At 45.7% G+C, this 19412-nt stretch overlaps 1 protein-coding gene across 1 annotated transcript; it reads right to left on the bottom strand.

Moving 5' to 3' along the window:
• Positions 1-49: 49 nt before the first annotated feature.
• LOC102027845 (cytochrome c oxidase subunit 8B, mitochondrial-like) lies at positions 50-1272 on the bottom strand. Its single transcript, XM_005401879.1, has 2 exons — positions 1105-1272; positions 50-212 (listed from the first exon to the last, which is right to left on the bottom strand). The coding sequence occupies exons 1-2, from the start codon at positions 1213-1215 to the stop codon at positions 111-113; spliced, it is 213 nt and encodes a 70-aa protein (XP_005401936.1). The 5' UTR covers positions 1216-1272; the 3' UTR covers positions 50-110.
• Between the last annotated feature and the right edge of the window lie 18140 nt (positions 1273-19412).

Genomic DNA, 19412 nt, shown 5'->3' with positions numbered 1-19412 from the left:
CCTCAGGCCCTCAGCTGGGAGTGGGGACCTGGAAGAATCAACAAGAGCAGCATGTGGAAGGAAGTTTAATGTTATCTTTCAGAGCTGTGCCCTGTGAGTCTGTGGGGTCTTCATGCTACAGAGCTCTTCTTGTAGCTCTCCAGGTGGGACAAGACCCAGCCCGCAGGAACCAGGAAGGTGATGAACATGACAGAGATCCCCACTGCCTGTTCCTGATGGAGAGAAGCAAGCATTCATGAATCCACTGGTTCAGTCCTAACCAGATGCACATATCAAGCTGGAGAGAAATTGTGCCGCTAAGCTGAGCCTTCAGCCAAATAAACACATGCCTCCTGGTTTCCTGCAGCCATATGTTTAAGGGTGCCATGAGACATAACCCACATCCTCAGCAGGCCATAGTCCAAGGTACCAGTCTGTTCCACTCAGTTCCACTCAGTTTTTTGTTTTTTGTTTTTCTTAATTTTTGAGACAGGTTCTCTTTATGCAGTTTGAGCTAACCTTGAGCTCACTTTTTAGCGCAGGCTGGTGTCAAACTCGCAACGATCCTCCCATCTCAGCCTCAAGACTCCCAAGTCTTGAGATTACAGTCCTGGGATTACAGGCATGTACCACCACTCCTGTTGCAAACTCACAGCTCTTGAAAACTCCTAGTTAGAGCCCAGTCGCTCCAGCCTCAGAGGTTTAAGAGCAAATGTCTTAGAACAGCGATCTTAGTCTGGATTTTGATCTAAGCTGAATGGCCTTTGGCAAATAACCTTGTAGATAATAGTTTACACTTAAAAGAGAGGCATACTTCTGCTGACCTGGACTTAAGTTTACATCTCTCCTGCCCCTCAGCAGTCCTACTGCCATGTCAGGGAAGCTGAGTGACAGGCCCACTGTGCTCAGGGTCACCACCGCCTTTTATCGGAGGTGACAGGCCTGGGGAGCAGAGTACTCAGAGCCCCACTGTGGCTGCCTCAGGAGCCTGGCACGTGGGTGATGCCATTAGGACCCCTTTCCCAGCCATCAGACTCAGCTGACCCAGGCCCACAGCCACCTCCCTCTCCCAGCCTGGACTTGTCCCAAACCCTGAACAGTTGCTGCCTTCTCCAGATCACTTACCATAGGGGAAGTGGGGGTTCTGGCTGGCTTGGCAGAGATGTGGGCCTTGGAAACCACCCAGTACTTGAAGGGTGCTTGGAGCAGCTGCGTGACAGGGCCCAACCTCAGCATGGCTCAACCTGAGCCCCTTCCTGAGTGTCCTGAGTATGTTCTGCTTGACTGGGCGCTGGGGTTTTTTATAGCTAGAAGGGGAGCTGCAGCTGTCCTCTCGTCACGGGGCTTGGCAGAAAGTACATAGGCTTGGAACTGAGAGATGGCAAGCCCAGCAAATTGGCCCTCTCATAACCCTGCGGGGCTCCAAACCCCTTGCAGTAGGTTTTGTGGATAGGGTCCTACTCTCAAAAAAGAACCTTAATGGAGCTGGCCCAGGACAGTTCATTAAGGTTCTTTTTTGAGGAGGAAGTGGCAGACTTCAAAAGTGAGCCTTAAATCTTGGGATGTCAGCAGCAACATTGTCATGCAGAGCTACTTTAAGATTCTCTAGCTAGGCATGGCAGCACACACCTGTAATCCCAGCACTCTGGGAGATTGAAGCAGGAGGATCCAAAGCTGTACACCAGCTTGGGAAACTTAATGACTTAGAAAGATTGTTTCAAAATAAAGAGTAAGAAAGGGCTGGGGATGTAATTCAGTGCATAGCCCCTGGATTCAATCCCCAGTACAAAACAAAATTCTCTGACAGATTCCCAACTGAGCCCTGAGGCTTCCCATTCTCAAACAATACCCCACCCCCACAGCGCTGAGTCCCTGGAGCCTGCTGGCAACCTGAGCAGGCAGTCACATTCCTATAAATGGTAATCAACCTCAGCTTCGGCTGCAGAGGAACAAAACTGGGACAAAGTTCAGCAGATTTTCTGAGTGCCAGTAGGGGGAAGGGGGCACTGTCTGACCTCAGACCAGTCAAGACACTCAGGGCTGGACAAGCTGGACCATCCAACTCAAGTGCTCAGGCCACTTAGCAGACTGCAGAGCTCCCAGTTGCTCTTGCTTCTGCAGATACTGGGTTTTCATCCTTCCACCCACAAAAGGTACTAATACATCTGCCTTCCAGGCTATCTCATGCCTTCTCATGGTGTAAATCCCACTCCCAACCTACTGTGGGCCTGGTTACACTGCCCCAGGACAGCAGCCTGTGCTTCTGCCTATCCACCACCACCAAATCCAAAGGTCAGTTCTTGTGCACCATCCCTTGCCTAGCTCTCCTTAGCTGCTGATTCTCCTCCCACCTTGTGCAGCCCCTGCCTGACCTTCAATGGCCCCAGGCTCCTCTCCAGACCTCATCTGGCCCTGGTCCAGGTAACCTTGACGCCTTTAGCTATCAGTCACAATCTCTGGATCCATTAACCACTAACCTCTCTTCCCACCTCACAGTCAAGTTGCTGAGACCCTGCAGTGCTTCCTTCCTTCCCCAGTGTCCCTCCACAGAGCAGCAGCCTCTGCTCCCTCTGGAACTCACACTCCCTATCTAGCCACAACCCAGAGGATCAGCTCACCATCCAATAGAACCACACCCCAAGGATCTGGCTCACCAGTCTTCCCGAATCCAGCCTCAGATGTCTTCTCCATACATAAGGATTATGTAGAGCATCAACTCCCTCTGCTCCACATCCTCCAACAGGCTCTACTCCCCTCCTCACAGGGAGGCCAGAATGACCTGGCTTCCTTTTCACATGGCACACTCCACCCAGGCTGGTGCCTTTGCACAGACAGCCTTCTCATCTTCTAAGGGCATTTCTGAAGATCATTGGGCTTTGTTGAAATGAAATCTCCTTACATATACTTTGCTCTATTGTCTGCTTCCCTAGCTGGAATAGAAGCCCATGAGAGTAGGGATCTTCTGTGTCCACCACTGAATCTGAGGGGCCTAGAACAGTCTAGCTTAGCAAATTTTTCAGTCAGTGCTGCACAGTTGAGCAATGGATGGATGGATGGATGGATAGTTGGTTGAACTGGTGGGTAAATGGATGATGGAGTAGATACATAAGTGGATAGAGGGGCCACTAGGCAATGGGTGAGTAGGTAGATGGATGGGTGAGTGGATACGTAGGTGGATGGACGGTGGCTAAGTAAATGGATGGATGGTGTAGGTAGGTGGAAAATTGGAAAGGCAGATGGGTAGATGTAAGAGTAGATGAAATTTCCATCATACACTGGACACTGGTAAATTTGCAAAGTACAGAGCTGAGTCAGACTTATGGCACTGAAGGAAGGCACTCCACCATCAGAATGGCCCAGGACATTGTCATGACAGTAATGAAAGCCACACCCCAGAGGGGACTCTTTGTTTTCAGGCAGATTGGTATAGATCCAAGAACAGGATGGCATCTGTTTGTTTGTTTTTTTGTTTTGTTTTTTTTCCGGTGATGGGAATCGAACTCACGACATCACGCTTGCCAGGCAGGCGCTGTGCCGCTGAGCTAAATCCCCAGCCTCCAGGATGGCATCTGACCACACCAGGCATGTGGCCCTCAGCCTCATCCATGTCTGCACCCAAGAGTTGGTCCTAGTCACCATCTTCAATGAGAGACAATTTTGCCCTTATCAGTTTGTTTAGAAATGACGAATTGAAAATGTCAATCCATTTCACTTGGAAAATGACTTTTGTTCTTTCCTGGCAGCAAAATTTTCTCCAAGTATGGGACTCCTTTCTGGGCTCTCCACTGCCTGCTAGACCAGGCCAAGTAGCTTTCCTGGAAGCCAAGTCCTGGGAGGCAAGAGGAAGAAGGCTCCTGAATGTTATCTTCAGTAGCACTGGGTTCCTGATTCCAGCATCAGGCCCTGGGGGGCTCTGCCCGCCTCCGTTATAATCCCTTCCGCCTGAACCTTTAATTATAGCCTTGGGGTCCAGCTAGGGATAAGGTGTGGACCTGAGGTTTGTTCATCAGATCATTCCACCTGCCATTGCTCTTTTCACAGATAAGACCTGCTGCTCCTGCAGGCCTTCCTCTGGAAGAAACCTCCATCTCTGCCACCTGGGATTGGCTGGGTGGGACACAGCTGGCATAGAGGCCCACAGTACTCCAGGGCATCTACCTTCTGAACAAGGAGATAACACTGAGAAGAGACCTCCCAGGTCCCCTATGCCCAGATGACCACCCTAGCTGTGGCCTTCAAGCTCCTTCTCCTCCCTCAGGCTTGCCAACCTCTCTGGCCATCCAGAATTTTCCAGGCACCAACCATCCCTCTCTACCCGCCATTCACACAGCTCCTGGGCCTCTGACGACAGCAGTGAGCTCTGCCCACTCCCCCCAACTTGCCCATTGGTCCCCAGATTGAGCCATTTGCTCAGATCACTCCTCTGCTGACCCTGCTTTTTCTTGGAAGAAAAACAGTATTCCCCAGAAGGGGAAGATGGCCATGTGGGAAACAGCATGGGATGAAGACAATATGTGGTAGTCAGGGACAGTGAGACCTAGAGAAGGCCCATCTTGCTGGTTTGGGATGTGAAGGCCTCCCCAGGTGTCTGGCAGACAAAGTGGCTCCCTCCTCTAACACATCCAGCCCCCACCTGGGTATACTGGCAGGGCCACTTCATACATTCCTTGCACAGCTGAAGGCCCCACAGCCCATCCCCACACCTGAGTGGACACTGTGGGGACAGGGCACCACCTTGTGTCCAGACTGGGAACCACAGGACCTCTGGAGAAAGCAGAGAGGCAGAGGCCAGCACAGAATCAGGGACCCAGGAATTGTGTGCCATGTGAACACTGGCAAGATCCTCTCACTGCCCTCTCACCATAGGAAATGGGTTTTTAGAGTGTGATCCCTGCGCCAGATCTGGCCAGAACTAAATCAGATGCTCAGGGGTGGGCTGGGGTTCCTTATGTAGGCACCAGAGATTTTAATACATACAAGTCTGGGAGCCATTTTTAAGTGTCTGAGTGAGATGCCCAGAGAGGACAGAGGCCTAGAGAAGCCAGCCAAGGCCAGGGCAAGTCCACAGGGTCCTGGAAGCCACAGGGTCACTGATAGTTGGTGCTGGTAACGTGGTCATGGGTGACAAGTGACTAGAGGGTGTGGTGAGACCAATGGCAGAGGGAGAGACGGGGGAGCAAGAGGCAGGGCAGAAAACACAGAAACTTCTCCAAGTAGAGCATGAGACCTGCAGGTAGAGCCATCTTGGGCTGCACAAGGGCCTTGACCATGGGAGTGATCCAGAAAAAGAAAAGGACCTCAGTGCCAACGACCACAGCTGGGCACAGTGACAGAACAGGGGTCACAGTGGGGAAGTCCTAGGGGACAGAGCAGCACAGGGAACTAAGGGCTGGGTTGGCCTTGGAGCTGCTATGATGTGGAGCTTTACTGGCTGGGTTGGCGCAGTGGGTCACTTCCTACCTCGTGGGAAGCACAACAAAGTGTCAAATCAGCGGCATCCCACTGCAGGAGCCTCTCAGGCCTCTCCTGGTTAGAGCTGGCCCTCAGGAGGGGTAACAGCCCTATCCTCTGCTCTGCTGAGCAGTGCTCAGATGCCCAGAGGCTGGCCATGATCCTCCCACAGACATGCCCTCTGCTGACCCTTCCCACTCCACTTTGTATACCAATGTCCTCAGCAGGTGCTGGCTGCCCCATCAGGGATGATCCCCAGCCTGTTCTTATTCCCCAGTGGAAATAATAACACTATTCCCACTGCTCCCCTCTCTGCTCAGCTCTGTTCCCAGCACTGTTCACTCCTGTGTGACCCACAGGTGTGTCTCTCTCCTACTTCTGCCACCAACTAGGATGCTCGGGGGCCTCCATGCTCTGTTAGCTAGAGACAGGGCAATGCCAGCAGGAGGGCACCACTCCAGCCACTAGAGCAAGCACTCACTATGAGGTGAGCAGTTATCTATATAGTGAAACATAAAATTTTTTCACTTTAACTATTTTGACTATTTTAAGTACACAACTCAGTGGCACTAATTACATTAAAAATATCCCACAAAGATCACCACTACTGGGCCGGGGTACAGCTCAGTGGCACAGTGCCTGCCTGGCAAGTGCGAGGTTGTGAGTTCAATTCCTGGTACAAAGAAAAAAAAAAAGATCACCATTACTTACAAAACCCTAAAGGACCACCCAAGAGACCTCCTGTCCATTAAGCAGTAACACTCCCCATTCCAGCCCTGATAGCCACCAGTCTGCTTTCCATTGCTGGGAATTTGCCTGTTTTGTATATTTTTTACAAGCAGATTTATACAATATTTGTTCTTTTGTGTGCGGATTATTCCACTTGGCATGATGTCCTCCAGTTCACCTAGGTTGTAGCATGTGTCAGAATTCCTTCCTCTTTGCACCTGAACAATACTCCATGCAGGTTTAGACCTGATCCAGCCACCTGTTGATGGCGATGTGGCTGTCTGCATGCTCTGGTTGCTGCGAGTGTTGCTGCTATCCATGTGGATACATCTGCTTGAGCTCCTGTTTTCAATTCTTTTGGGTCTTTTGAGGAACCACCCAACTGTTTTTTGCAGTGCATTATTTTATGTTCCCACCAACAGGCACAAGTGCTCACCATTGCTTGTTTATTTTTCTGGTTTGCTTTGTTTTGTTTTTTGGTTTGGGATACTACTGAATGTGAAACAGTATCTTGTGGTTATCACTGCTTCTTCCTGGTGACCAACGTGAAAAATAGTGAAATGATGTATCCAAAGCAGATACATCATTTGTGTATCTGCTTTGGAAAAGCATCTGTTGAAGTCCTTCACCCATTTTTAAAAGGGTTGTTGATTGGGGGGGTGTTGATTTATATGAGTTGCTTTTTATAGTCTAGTTATCAATCCCTTATAAAATCTGTGACTTGCAGATATTTTCTCCCATTTGGTGGTTGCCTATCTACTCTCTCGACAGTGTCCCTGAGGCACAAAATGTCTGAATTCTGGTGAACTACCATTTATCTTTTTTCTTTGCTCCCCATGCTTTTGATGTCATATTTAAGAATTCATCACCAAATCCAATGTCATGCAGACATTCCCCTTTGTCTTTACTAAGTTATTGCAGCTGTAACTACTGAATGTAGGCATTTAGTCCACTGTGAACTCACATGGTATGAGGTAGGGGTTGCTGCTACACTTGCCCCAACTCTACTTCCATGGGCTACAGCATCTGAGGAAATGGGAACTGTCCATTTGCAGGTAAAAATCTCAGGTCAGTGAGGTCAGGCGTGTGTTCCAGGCCACAGAGTGGCCAGGGAGTGGCAGACCCAGGGGCACAGAGTGGTGGCCAGGTGGTCAGAGGCCCCTGAACAGGTGAGGTGTGGGCGGAGGAGGAAGGGAGCATCACAACTGGAGAACTGGTACTGGTGTATGTACAGAGTTGCATGAGGGGCACAGGATGTGCATCTAGATGCAGAATGCCCACCCACAGGGAGATCTGCCCTCACTGCAGGTGACAGTGCCTTCCTGGGGTCGTGAGTGGGGCTTCTGGGTCATCAGGAAGAGGTGTGGGGCCTTGGACTTACAGTGCTGTAAGGACGAGGCAGCTTGAATCAGGCCCTATGAGGGGCCCTCGGGAAGCAAGAAGTCTCCCAAAGGCCTCAGGAGCCTGGAGGCCCAGGCCCTCCAAGACAGGAAGATTTCTCGGTGCCCTCTCTCCAAGGCAAGGTTCTGTGTGCTCTGAAGTCACTCTGCCTCGATGCCAATTGGGTCTTGTCTCCTACCCTTTGCCCTGGGATATGGAGGGAACAGCTGCTGGGATTCTTCGAGGTGGCACTCCTGCTCCACCTGATGAATGGAGCAAGGGCGTCTGCCTTAGAGGATTTGGGCTTGGGCTCCCCTGGAGAAAGAACCCCACTCTTTATCCTCAGCCGAGCCCTGCCCACAGCAGGCCCATGGCAAGGGCTATAAGACCCAGGGGTGGATGCAGGGTACCCCACTTGGGGTAATGATTAATTCAGCCTTAAGAAGGTTTGGGGGTGCTGGCCAGCTCAGGCTCAAAGGGAGGTGGGAATGGGCCCAGCCCTTCCTCTCTGAGGGTGACAAGGGTCAGTGTTGGTCAAAATCCTGATAAGATTTTATGGGCCCTGCTGTCCCAGGCAGCAGATAAATGGCAGCTCTCAAGGTCCTGCCAGGGGCCCTTGGTAGAGAAGCAAGTGGAAGCCTTGAGGAGAACACTTAGGCTAATAATTAACCAGATTTTAGAGACTGACTTCATCTTTTTATTTAATTATTAGGGTGCAGAAAATTTAATCTAGTGCCTCACAACACTACACATTCACACTACCATTGAGCTACACCTCAGATTCTTTACTTTTTTATTTGTTTTTTGGTTTTTGTTTTTTTCCGATACCGGGAATTGAACTCACAACCTTGCGCTTGCCAGGCAGGCGCTGTGCCGCTGAGCCAAATCCCCAGCCCCTCTTTACTTTTTTAAATGTAGTAAAACAGAGATGACATAAAATTTCCCACATTGGCTGTGTTTAAGTGCACAGTCAGGGGCACTAAACCCATCCACACTGTCCTGGCCCAGGGGCCACAGCAACATCCTTAAAGCTTTAAGGGCCACCTGCTCTGGCAGGGGACGGTACATAGCCCTGCACTGTGCCCTGCAATGTCTAGAGCTGGGCCAAGAGTTCTGGATGTTGCTGTGGCTCCTGGGCCAGGACACTGTTTAAGGTTATGAGCTCCAGGGGGATCTTCAGGGGTTTGGACCTAAATCTGCCATAACTTGAACTGAAATCATCACCCTGCACCTGAGCCATGTATGTCCCGTGTCACGCAGGGCAGGTCATGACACAGAGACACCAGAGAGGAGCATGGGAGTCCCAGTACCCTCAAGGGCAAGGGGCTTGGTAGAGCAGAGTCCTGAGGTGTGGGGGCAGGTGCATGATGGCGCATCCGGGGCCATGGAACATGGGCTGGGCACATGGGCTGGGCTCTTCACCTGGCTGAGTACAGGCAGGGAGAGCACCAGCGACTTACAAATCTCAGTCCTGCCTGGAGGGAGGGGCACACTGCCTCTCTCACATGCACTATTCCCACCACTAAGGACTCAGTCACCTGGGAGGTCACAGGGAGAGGGAGAATAGCAAGCAGTCCCAGAGAGAGGGAGCTGGTCCCTGGCCCTGCAGAGCTACCTGCCAGCCCTGAGACATCTCAGGCCAGGTCATTTCTTCCTCTGCAGGTCCCCATCCCTTCTGGTCCCCCCAGCAGAGCTGATGTTCACCTGCCCAAGGCTGTGGAATCAGGTGCACAGCACAGAGCCAAGGTTTTTCCCACTATTGGGGAAGTCACCAGATTGAAGTGGCTTAACAGGCTCCTTCCTGAAGTTGCCTGCTAGAATTAGTATTTTTAGAACATACTCACAGAGACTGAATGTAGTTACCACAAATCCACCACCACTTAATGGCTGGCACCATGACCATAGTTCCTCACACCTTCTCCACAAAGGAACCAGAAGCATCAGAGCCATTTCTGCCTCTGGCCCGGCCCATGGCATCTCACAGGAGTGGCCACCCATACCTACCCTCTCACCACACATACCGTCTCCAAGAGCCCTCGAGATTGTTCATGTGCAGTGCCTCATCCTTGTTTATGTCTAGATTCTTTCCCACCATCTGGACGTCCACACTTTGCTGCCCACTAGCCACTGAGAGGCATTTGTGTTTCTGTGTCTCATCTGCTGTGAGTGGTGCAGCTGTGCTCATCCGTGTAGCGGAGTCTGTCTGGCATGTGTTTTCATTTCTCTGGGCAGAAGCTAACATAATTAACATTTTAACATTTTGGGAAATATGTAAGATTATTTTCTAAGATAGCTGCACCATTTTCATTATAGCCAGTAATGAATGAGAGCTCTAATTTCACCACATCCTCACCAACACTTTATTGTCCATATTTTTAAATTATGCACACTTTAAAGGGTGTGAAGTGGCACCACACTGTCTTTTTTTTTTTTTTTTTTCTGATCAAGCCTCTTTTATTGGCGGGGAGTGTTGCGAATATATAAGGCGTGGGGAAATACGGAAGTTCTTAAGGCGGGAGTAACCAAGTAACCCGACAAGGGCGGGAGTAGCTAGGCAATGGTGGGCAGTCTTGACTTAAAGGGAAAGGTGCGTCTCTTTGGAGAAGTAGGCAGGATAACAGAAACTTAATGCTTAAGACAGCTACTAATATACAATGGACGTCAGCTACAGTCTCCTACAGGTCCCCCTTTTATACTTTAATAAATTAAAGGCTGAGCATCCTTGACTGACTTGGGTCAGGAAGCTTTCACATGAGGCCAGCCTAACCTTACCCGTCATTGGAATGCAGAGCAGCTTGAGGCTCAGTTCCTGTCTTAGGCGGTGGTTGGCACTACATGTGAGCTCCAGTTGCCCGTCTCTGGCTATCCAGTCTAGCGCACCAAGGTGAGAAAGTTATTTGCCCTTATTAAGCATTATCATAACGCAATCTTGAGGGCTCTATGTAACCTTCTCTATCAGCCATCTCGAGCCTGTGATAATAGACCTGTATGGGTGGCATAATTATAACATCCACCTGTTGTATAATAAAAGCCATCAATTTGTTAAAGAGAAAAGGGGCTAACGAAAGCAAAATCAATAGTCCAAGCAAAGGCCCAAACAGGGGGAGGAGGTAAGGCAAGATCTCATTCCAGGCACTCCACAGAGGGCTGTCAAGTAGTTCTTTTCTCCTCTTGATCAGGTCTTCTTGTAGTTTCTTTATCTTATCTCGGACGATGCCGGACTTATTTGCATAGAAGCAGCAGCGTTCCTGTAAAACCAAACAGATTCCTCCCTGTTCTGCCATGAGAAGGTCTAGTCCTCTCCTGTTTTGGAGGACCACTTCTGCTAGCTATTCTAATTTATCTTGGATATCTTGGATAGTGCTGGAGCACAAAAGAAAAGGCAGATGTAAAGAGTTCCAGTTTTACATTTTAGAATACTGTACATTTTGAAGGCACAAATACATTTAATACACCATGAAATTAGTAATAACAAGTTGTCACTATTTTCTTAAATTTAGTTTGGTACCAATAGCATCTTTTAACCAGAAAACCTTATTGCCCCCCCCCTTTTTTTTGATACCGGGAATCGAACTCACAATCTTGCACTTGCCAGGCAGGTGCTGTGCTGCTGAGCTATATCCCTAGGCCCTTTTTTTGTTTTAATGCAGTCCTTTGAAGCATCAGCAAGAAGGCTGCCAACTGTCTTCTGTTTCTCAGCGTTTCCCAGATGAACCTCTCTACACCCAAGGAGATGAGGCAAAGTACAATGATAATATCACAAGAAATGACAACGGATGTTTGCAAAAATGAAAACACAATTCAGAGTCCATAACAATGATTAGCCTTCAATTTATATCTCGAGGTCAGACTTTTCTGCTGGATGTCTAAGACTGAGTTAGAGTGAGACTTGTATAAATAAAAGTTTTAACCTTTTACTATCTGTCAGGGTCAGTAAGGTCTCCTTAGGAATCTTCTTGGAACATTGAGTCTCCAGCTCTCAGTGGTTAAACATCCAGTAGAGATTAATGATATAACATCCTAATGAAGGCAACAAGCTTAATATAATATAATCTAAATAGCAAACACCTTGGAATGTACAAATGGGACCATTATTTTTTAACAACTGTAGATATTCCAATATTCAAATCTTAATAGCATATTAACAACAATTACATATATCCACTCAGAAATTTAACAATCAAAATCTTATGTGACATTAACCTTACTGTTGATCTAAAATAACAGAGGAAGTAAAGCTTAACACTACTATCTATCTGAATATCAGACACCTTAGAACATAAAATGAAACTTGTTTTCTTAACAGCCATTAACATCCTATTATTTAAATCCCTCTAGAATGTTAACAAATAATTACATATTTGCACATTGAAATAGGAAACCAAATTTGTAAATAACATTGCTGTATAACAGTCATGACATTTTGTAACATATTTAAAATTTCATTTTGACATAACCTAACCCTCTCAACCAATCTTCTCTATCTAATACATAAGCTTTTCTCCAATCTGTTATCATCTAATAATATACACCTAAGTTTTTTAAAGACAAAGGTCTGAATTTGAACAAAAGTCTCATCATACCTTTTGAAGAACTATATATCTGGAATCATGAATACATTTCAATACAATATGAAATTAATAATACTAAATTATCATACACATATGAAAACCCACTTCTTTAGTTTTGTACTAAGAACATCTTTCATGAGAATACCTTAGTTTTATTTTTTCTGGAACACTTTTAACCATGACCAAATTATTGGAGGTGTCTCCCAAGAAACTCTGGAGATCACTGGAGGCTCCTTATTAATGAATAAAGGTTGGCCACCCCTTTATTCACCAATTGGAGTTTAAGTCTGTAATCCAAATTGTATTATAGACAAATGATAGAAAAATGGTTGAGCTCAAAGTAAAGGGGAACAGCTGTTCACAAACTGACAAACACATAACAAGTACACAAAACAGACAAACATCTTACACAAAACACACAAACATTACAAAAATCAGAGTGCACTCAAATCTATTCTAGTTCAAATTATAATACTAGTCAGATTTTGTTCATCAATTAAAACTTTTTTCATGGTCACCTCATCGCTTCTACAGTCTAGTTTTATGTCATCTCCATACGCATTCAGTTCCATATACTTGTGACTAAACACGGTAGCAAGTCCCTGCTGATAAGCAGCCCCAATGTCCGAACAAAGACGTATATATCCTGTTAAGTCCGTTTTTTGTTTTTTGTTTTTTGTTTTTTTTTTTTTGTAGGGCCTAACTGCTGCCTGAGGGGGGCTCCAGATTTGGTCTCATTATCAAACTTAGATTTTCCTATTTTTAGGCTTTCTAGCTGGGCTATCAAGTCTTGATGTTCCTTTTGTAATTTTATTTGTTCCTTTAACAGCTCTATTTTGTCCCTAAATTCCTTTCCGGGATCAAAAGCCAGACAATCCATGGGAGGAGCAGTAGGATTGTTGCAGTATGGCGGAGGGCGCGGGGTATTAGTACTCTCCTCAGAATCACTCTCAGAGGACATGAAGTCCTCATCCCCATCAATTATTTTAGTTTGTTTCTTATCTTTGTTTTCTAAATCAGTTTTTTTTTTTTTCTTTAAATTCTCATAGTAATATATACTCTGCTCTTTTAACTACATTAGCAGCTACTGGGTCAATGAGTCTCTGTGATATGCATTTTATCTACCAGATTCCAGTAAACAAAGGCAGTTACCGGGACTTTCTCAGGCCCAAAAACATCATAAAAATCTTTAAGAGCATCACCAACTCTTTTCCATCATTTTGAATCAATAGTTCCTTCCGTAGGGAACCAAGGACAGATTTGCTTAATGAAATCGAATTACTGACACAATTGCTTAATTTTAACCTTTACTCCTCGTGCCTTTAAGGCTTTTCCTAAGCCTTCAGCAAACACTTTATGCTGACTCATTTCTTGTCCCATAAGTTCTGTTCACTTACCGAGGTCTAGAAAGCGTAGCAGGTTCCCACGCAATCTCATCCTCTTTCTTTCACTTTTATTTTTGCCGGCCTCCTGAACAGCGTCCGTCACTAAATTCCCCCGTGCTAGAGCCCCACGCTGTGGCGCCACTGACCCGACCCGCGGGTATAGTCAACGAGGACCCTAGAAGGGGAGTGGGGATTATAAAGGGACAAGAGACACGAAGAATGGAGGCAAGACAGGATTCTGATCAAGTCTCTCACACTGTCTTAAATATACTTTTTTTCAAGAAGAATTTTTTACAGAATTCCTCAGAAAATACAAAGTGTTGTCACACACCCCCAATCTCCCATATTATTATCGTCTTCCATGCGTGTTGCATATTTGCTAAAACTAATGGCCAATATCAATGCCTTATCATTAAAGTCCACAGTTTACATTAAGACTCACTTTGCGTTCTATGATTTTGGACAGATGAACAGCACCATCTGTCTCACACTATACAGATTAGTCCCACTGTCCTAAAACTCCTCTGTGTACTACCTGGTTATCCCTGCCCTATCCCTTGGAAAACACTGACATTTCTGCTGTCCCTGTGTTTTTCTCTTTCCAGAATGTCCTAGAATTGGAATCACACAGTGTATATCCTTTTCAGACTGCCTTTTTTTTTTTTTTTTCAGCTATATGGAATTTTCCTCCATGTCTTTTGTAGCTGGAGAGCTTCTTCCCTTTTATCGCTTACTAATATCCCACTGTCTAGGTATACCACGGTTTATTTATCCATTCCTTTACTGAAGGTCATCTTAGCTTCCAAATTTTGGCAACTGTGAAAAGAGCTGTTACAAATAATCTTGTACAGGTTTTGTGTGGATGTAAGTTTTCAACTCACTTGGGTAAGGCATGTGGCTGGCTGCTGGGTCATTTGTAAGCTTGTGTTCTGCTTCATAGGGAGTTGTCTTCCACGTGGCCACGCCATCCTGTATGCCCACGAGCAATGACCCACCCTGGTCTCCACACCCTGGTCAGCTCTTAATGTTGTTACTGTTGGGAATTTTAGCTATTCTGATAGGTATGTGGTAATGTTTCACCATTTTAATGTTCAGTTTTCTACTGAGAGTCTTTTCATGTGTTATTTGCCATCTGTTTATCTTCTTTGGTAAGGAGTTTGTTCAGGTTTTTGGCTCAAATTTTAATTGGGTCATTTGTTACCTTGTTGTTGTATCCTAAAAGATTTTATTTTCGGGGGTAACAGTCTTTTTAATCAGATACATTTTGCAAATATTTTCCACAGCATGTGGCTTGTTTTCAATCTCTCTCTCTCTCTTTTTTTGTTGTTGTTGTTATATTTTATGCAGTTCAGGCTGCTCTTGAGCTCACTTTGTAGCCCAGGCTGGTCTTGAACTCGCAATGATCCTCCTGCCTCAGTATCCCTGAGTGCTGGGACTACAGGCGTGAGCCACCAAGCCCGGCTCTTTTCAAACTCTTGATGATGCCTTTTCCAGAACAAATCTTTCATTTTAATAAAGTTCAACTCACCAATTTTTTTATTTCATGGATCAGACTTTTGGTGTTACATCTAAAAAATAATCACCGTACCCAATGTCTCCTAAATTTTCTCTTATGTTATCTTCTAAAAGTTTTATTGTTTCGTGCTTGATACTTGGGTCTTTGATCAATCAGAGTTAATTTTGTGACTGGTGTGACGCACATATGTAGATTCTTTTTCAGCAGATGGATGTCCACTTGTGCCAGCACCATCTGTTGAAGGGACATCCTTTCTCTGTTGAGCTACCTCTGCTCTTTTGTCAAGGGTGTCTGGTTCTGGGCTCTGTCCATTGATCTATTGCTAATCCTTTGCCAGCACCACACTACCTTGGTTACCTAGGAAGTGTCCATCTCTGATTTTATTCTCTCTTCAATGTCATGTTGGCTGCTCTGAGTCTTTTGTCTTTTCATACAAACTGTAGAATCTGTTTTTTAGAATCTATTTTTTTATATCCATGAAATGATTTTTGGGATTTTGATTCTGATTACACTGAATTTACCGATCAATCTGGGAAGAGCTGATTCTTAATAATGTAGAATCTTCTTATCCATTAACATGGAACACCTCTAATTTATTTAGATCTTTAATTTCTTTAATCAGAGTTATAGTTTATCCATGTAGATCTTGCACCTATTTTGTTAGATTTATACCTAAGTATCTCACTTTTTTGGAGCTAATATAAATGATGTTTTGCTTCAAACTTTAGATTCCATTTGTTTCTTTCTGGTACATAGGAAAGCAAAGGACTTCCATATTAAGCCTATGTCCTATAAGCTTGTTATGGTCATAATTTAGTTCCAAGAGCTTTATTCTTTGGAATCTTCTACAAAGACTATCACGCTGTGTGTAAAGAAACAGTTTTTTTCCTTCCTTCACAATCTGTGTACCCTTTGATCCCTTTTGTAAGCTGACTTCTAATACAATGTCGATTAGGCATGGTGCAAGTGCACATCTTTGTCTTGTTCCCAGTCTTAAAAAGAAAACATCTAGCTTCTCACCATCAAGCTTGGCATTAGCTGAAGGTGTTTTGTAGATGTTCCTTATCAAGCTGTGTGAGCTCCACTCTATCTCTTGAGTTTTTTTAAATCATAAATGGATGTTGAATTTTGTCAAATGCTTTTCTGCATCTATTTGATGATGATTTTCTATATTAATAGATATTTAAATTTAAACTAGCTGTGGATGCTTGGAATAAATCTCACTTGGTCCCTTCTCTCTCTCTCTGTCTCTTTGTCTCTCTCTCTCCCTCTCCCTCTCTCTTCTTAGTCTGAGGAGAGGGTTATCAACATCATTTAAAAAAAAAACAAAACTCTAGGTTCTTTGATTATCTCTATTGATTTTATTTAAGTTTTACTGATTTGGGATCTATTTTTATTTCTTTTTCCCTTGCTTAATATGGACTTAATTTGGTTTATTTCCTGCTTTCTCAAGGTAGAAATTAAGACTTCATTTTACAGCTTTCTTTTTCTCTAGTATGAACATTGGAATGTTATAAATTTCCCCACAAGAACTGCTTTTGATGAATCCCACAAATTTTGCTAAATTGTATTTTCATTTTCATTTAATTTTTTCATTTTTATTTAATTAAAGTATATATTTAAAGCTAGGTACAGTAATATATTCTTATAACCACAGCTCCTCAGGAGGCTGACACAGGAAGATTGCAAGTTTGAACCCAGCACAGGCAATTTTCCAACTTAGCAAAATCCTGTCAAAATATTAAAAAAAAAAAAAAAGGGATGGAGATGTATCTCAGTGAAAAGGCCCTAGATTCAGTGCCAAACCTCCCACCCCCAAAAAAAATTCTCCTTGAGATGTTCTTTTTGACCCATGTACTATTTTGGAAGTATGTTGTTTAATTTCCAAATATTTTGAGATTTTCTAACTAGAGAAGTTCCCCTGTGTTTCTCCTGGTTTGTTCAAAGCTTTTAATTGTGCAAAAATGTTGAATATTGTAAAATATTTTCTGCATCTCTGGAGCTGATCAAGTGGCTTTTGTCCTTTCCAATATTAATGATAGACTAATTGATTTTGGGTGTTGAGCCAGCCTTGAACTTCTGGGAAAAGTCCCACTCAGTCCTGGTATAGTGTTTTCCTGTGTGCTAACATGTTCTGTTGGTTCTAAATGGTTTGTGAGATTCTCCATGCCCATGTTCATAAAAGATGTTCTTAGGTTTCCTGGGTATGCTATCAGCTGGTGTGGCTCCTGGAACAGGCCCAGCAAGAATGAGATGCCTGAGGCTATAGTCTTTATCCAGTTGAGATCTGATCCAGGTGTCCTTGGCTGTGATCTTGTCTTATCCTTTGAGGCGTTCGGGCTTCATCCACCAGTACAGGATTTAGTAGGGATTAGTGACTCACACAGGTTCACTTACTATGAGTCTGCCATTTCCAGACAAGGAGCCTAGGCCTTGGACAGGTTCACAAGTGGACATGAAAAGCCAATTGATTAATTTAAGTCCTGCCCATGTCTGCTTCATAGTGGTCTCCATCACAAGGGCAACAGGTAGAGCTCTAGGAAATTCTGCTGTGGACACCTGAAATGGTCCAAAGCCAGGCTTTCTGAGTAAGAAGGACCACAGAGGTGGAATGGATGACACCAAGGGACCAAGAGAACCCAAGGACATCTTTCCAGCAGCCATGAGGGCACAGCATGGGGACAGGGAAGAAATGACAGAGCTATGAAGTTTTGCCGAGTAGTGAAACCCCTGCAGAAGAAGCCTGTGTAAATGTCATGATGGAATGCAGCTCTGTGTTCCAGACTTAAGTTGTACCTGGGAAAGACTCTGCTCAGCAGCTGGCCCCATGACATAAATCCAGGAGCAGGTGCCACTGCTGAGGGGCTGGCTCCACACCCCTCCCATCCAAATTCCTTTATCTTCCTTTCTTCCCCTCCCTCACCCCCCTCACAGGGTCCCACATCCTCCCATCACCAAAGCTCCAAGTCTCACCTGTGACTCTGAAACTGGCTCCTGTTATCAGCCTTTCCTGGCCCACTGTCAAAGGTATCAAGAGCTCTTGAGCAGAGTCCACCATAGGGTGACGCCTCCAGTGCAGTGATAAGGCTGATCCTCCTCTGCATTCCCAAACCACAGGCCTCGCAGCTCAGAATCCAGCCCCTGGCACCACGATCCTCCATTCCTTCCACAACAGGAAAAGGGCCTTTCAAGGAAGAGGCAATTTTGGTCATATTGAGAGCTACTGAGACGTGATTTAGAATGAGAACCAAAGTGGGCTGAGACACTGGACCGTCCTTCATAGCTTGGAAAGCACAGCCCAGAAAGCAGGACAGTGATGGCAGCAGCCACTCAGGGACACAGGGCTGAGAACAGCAAATGCTTGAAGCATGGCCCACATACCTCTCTCCCATGATGGAAGAGTTGTGCCCACCCCATCATACAGACAGAGAAATAGAGGCACAGAGAGGTGAAGCCTTCTGCCCCAAATCACAAAGCTACTGGGCAGCACCTTCAGGATTGGATCCAGGCAGCCTGGTTTTGTGCTTTCTGTTTTAAGTGAGAGTGAAAGACATGGCCATGGTGGAAAACTTCTTTTCTCCACCATAAAGTAAACATTTGTTTAAGAACAACACATCCATGTTTATGTGTGTCATGTCTGCATCCACAGGAGTGTGTTGAAATCTCAGGTTAGAGCTTGGCTCAGCCAGGAGTCAGCAAAGGCTGGGGTCTTTACAGGTGGAGTAGTAGCCTCAGGGCCCAGTGACACCCACCATACTGCACAGGGCCCAGACTCCTCACCTCAAGCCATCTGTTCTCAAGCTCGCTATTTTAGCTTGCAAGGTTCCCCCTACAAAATCCCAGCCTGTCAGAGAATGTGAGTCCCAGACCACTTGTTGAGAGGGCTGGGGTCCCAATGAGCTAGGGGCCTCAAGCCTGCCACATTCAGCCCATAGCCTTCCAGGACTTTAGGATGAGAAATTTATTCCTGGTCATAAAGGCCACTCAAAAGGTGCACCACAGGGGCCAGGAAGATAGCTCAGCAGCACAGTGCCTGCCTGGCAAGCATTAGGTCCTGAGTTCAAATCCCAGTGCCAAAAAAAAAAAAAAAAAAATCCATCAAAAGGTGCACCACAACCCTCAGAAGTATAATGTTTGTGCCTACCTGTTCCTCCAGGGCAAGGCTCCCTGAGTCTGTGAGCACCTTATGCATGGAAATTCCCCAGGTGCTAGTGGCCCCGGAGTTGGAAAGATGGGTTGATTAAGCAGGAGAGAGATTGCTGAACATGAGCCATATCTTTGGTTACCTGAGCCTTCCTCAAGGACAAGGGCCTGTAATCTTAAATAGTCACGGGGAGAAATGGGTGAATCAAGGCTACACTTGAGACTCTCAGGGAGGCCCACAAAAGAAGGAAATGGGAC

The sequence above is a fragment of the Chinchilla lanigera genome, unplaced genomic scaffold (genome assembly GCF_000276665.1).
Source record: "Chinchilla lanigera isolate Chin_1 unplaced genomic scaffold, ChiLan1.0 scaffold00075, whole genome shotgun sequence".
NCBI classification, from domain to species: Eukaryota; Metazoa; Chordata; class Mammalia; order Rodentia; family Chinchillidae; genus Chinchilla; species Chinchilla lanigera.
This window is presented reverse-complemented; position numbering and strand designations above follow the sequence as displayed.

Excerpts from the sequence above, each read along its gene's own strand:
- LOC102027845 (XM_005401879.1), bottom strand. The coding sequence starts at position 1,215 with ATGCTGAGGTTGGGCCCTGTCACGCAGCTGCTCCAAGCACCCTTCAAG. Across the intron at positions 213-1,104 it reads GAACCCCCACTTCCCCTATG|GAACAGGCAGTGGGGATCTC; the intron begins GTAAGTGATCTG and ends TCTCTCCATCAG.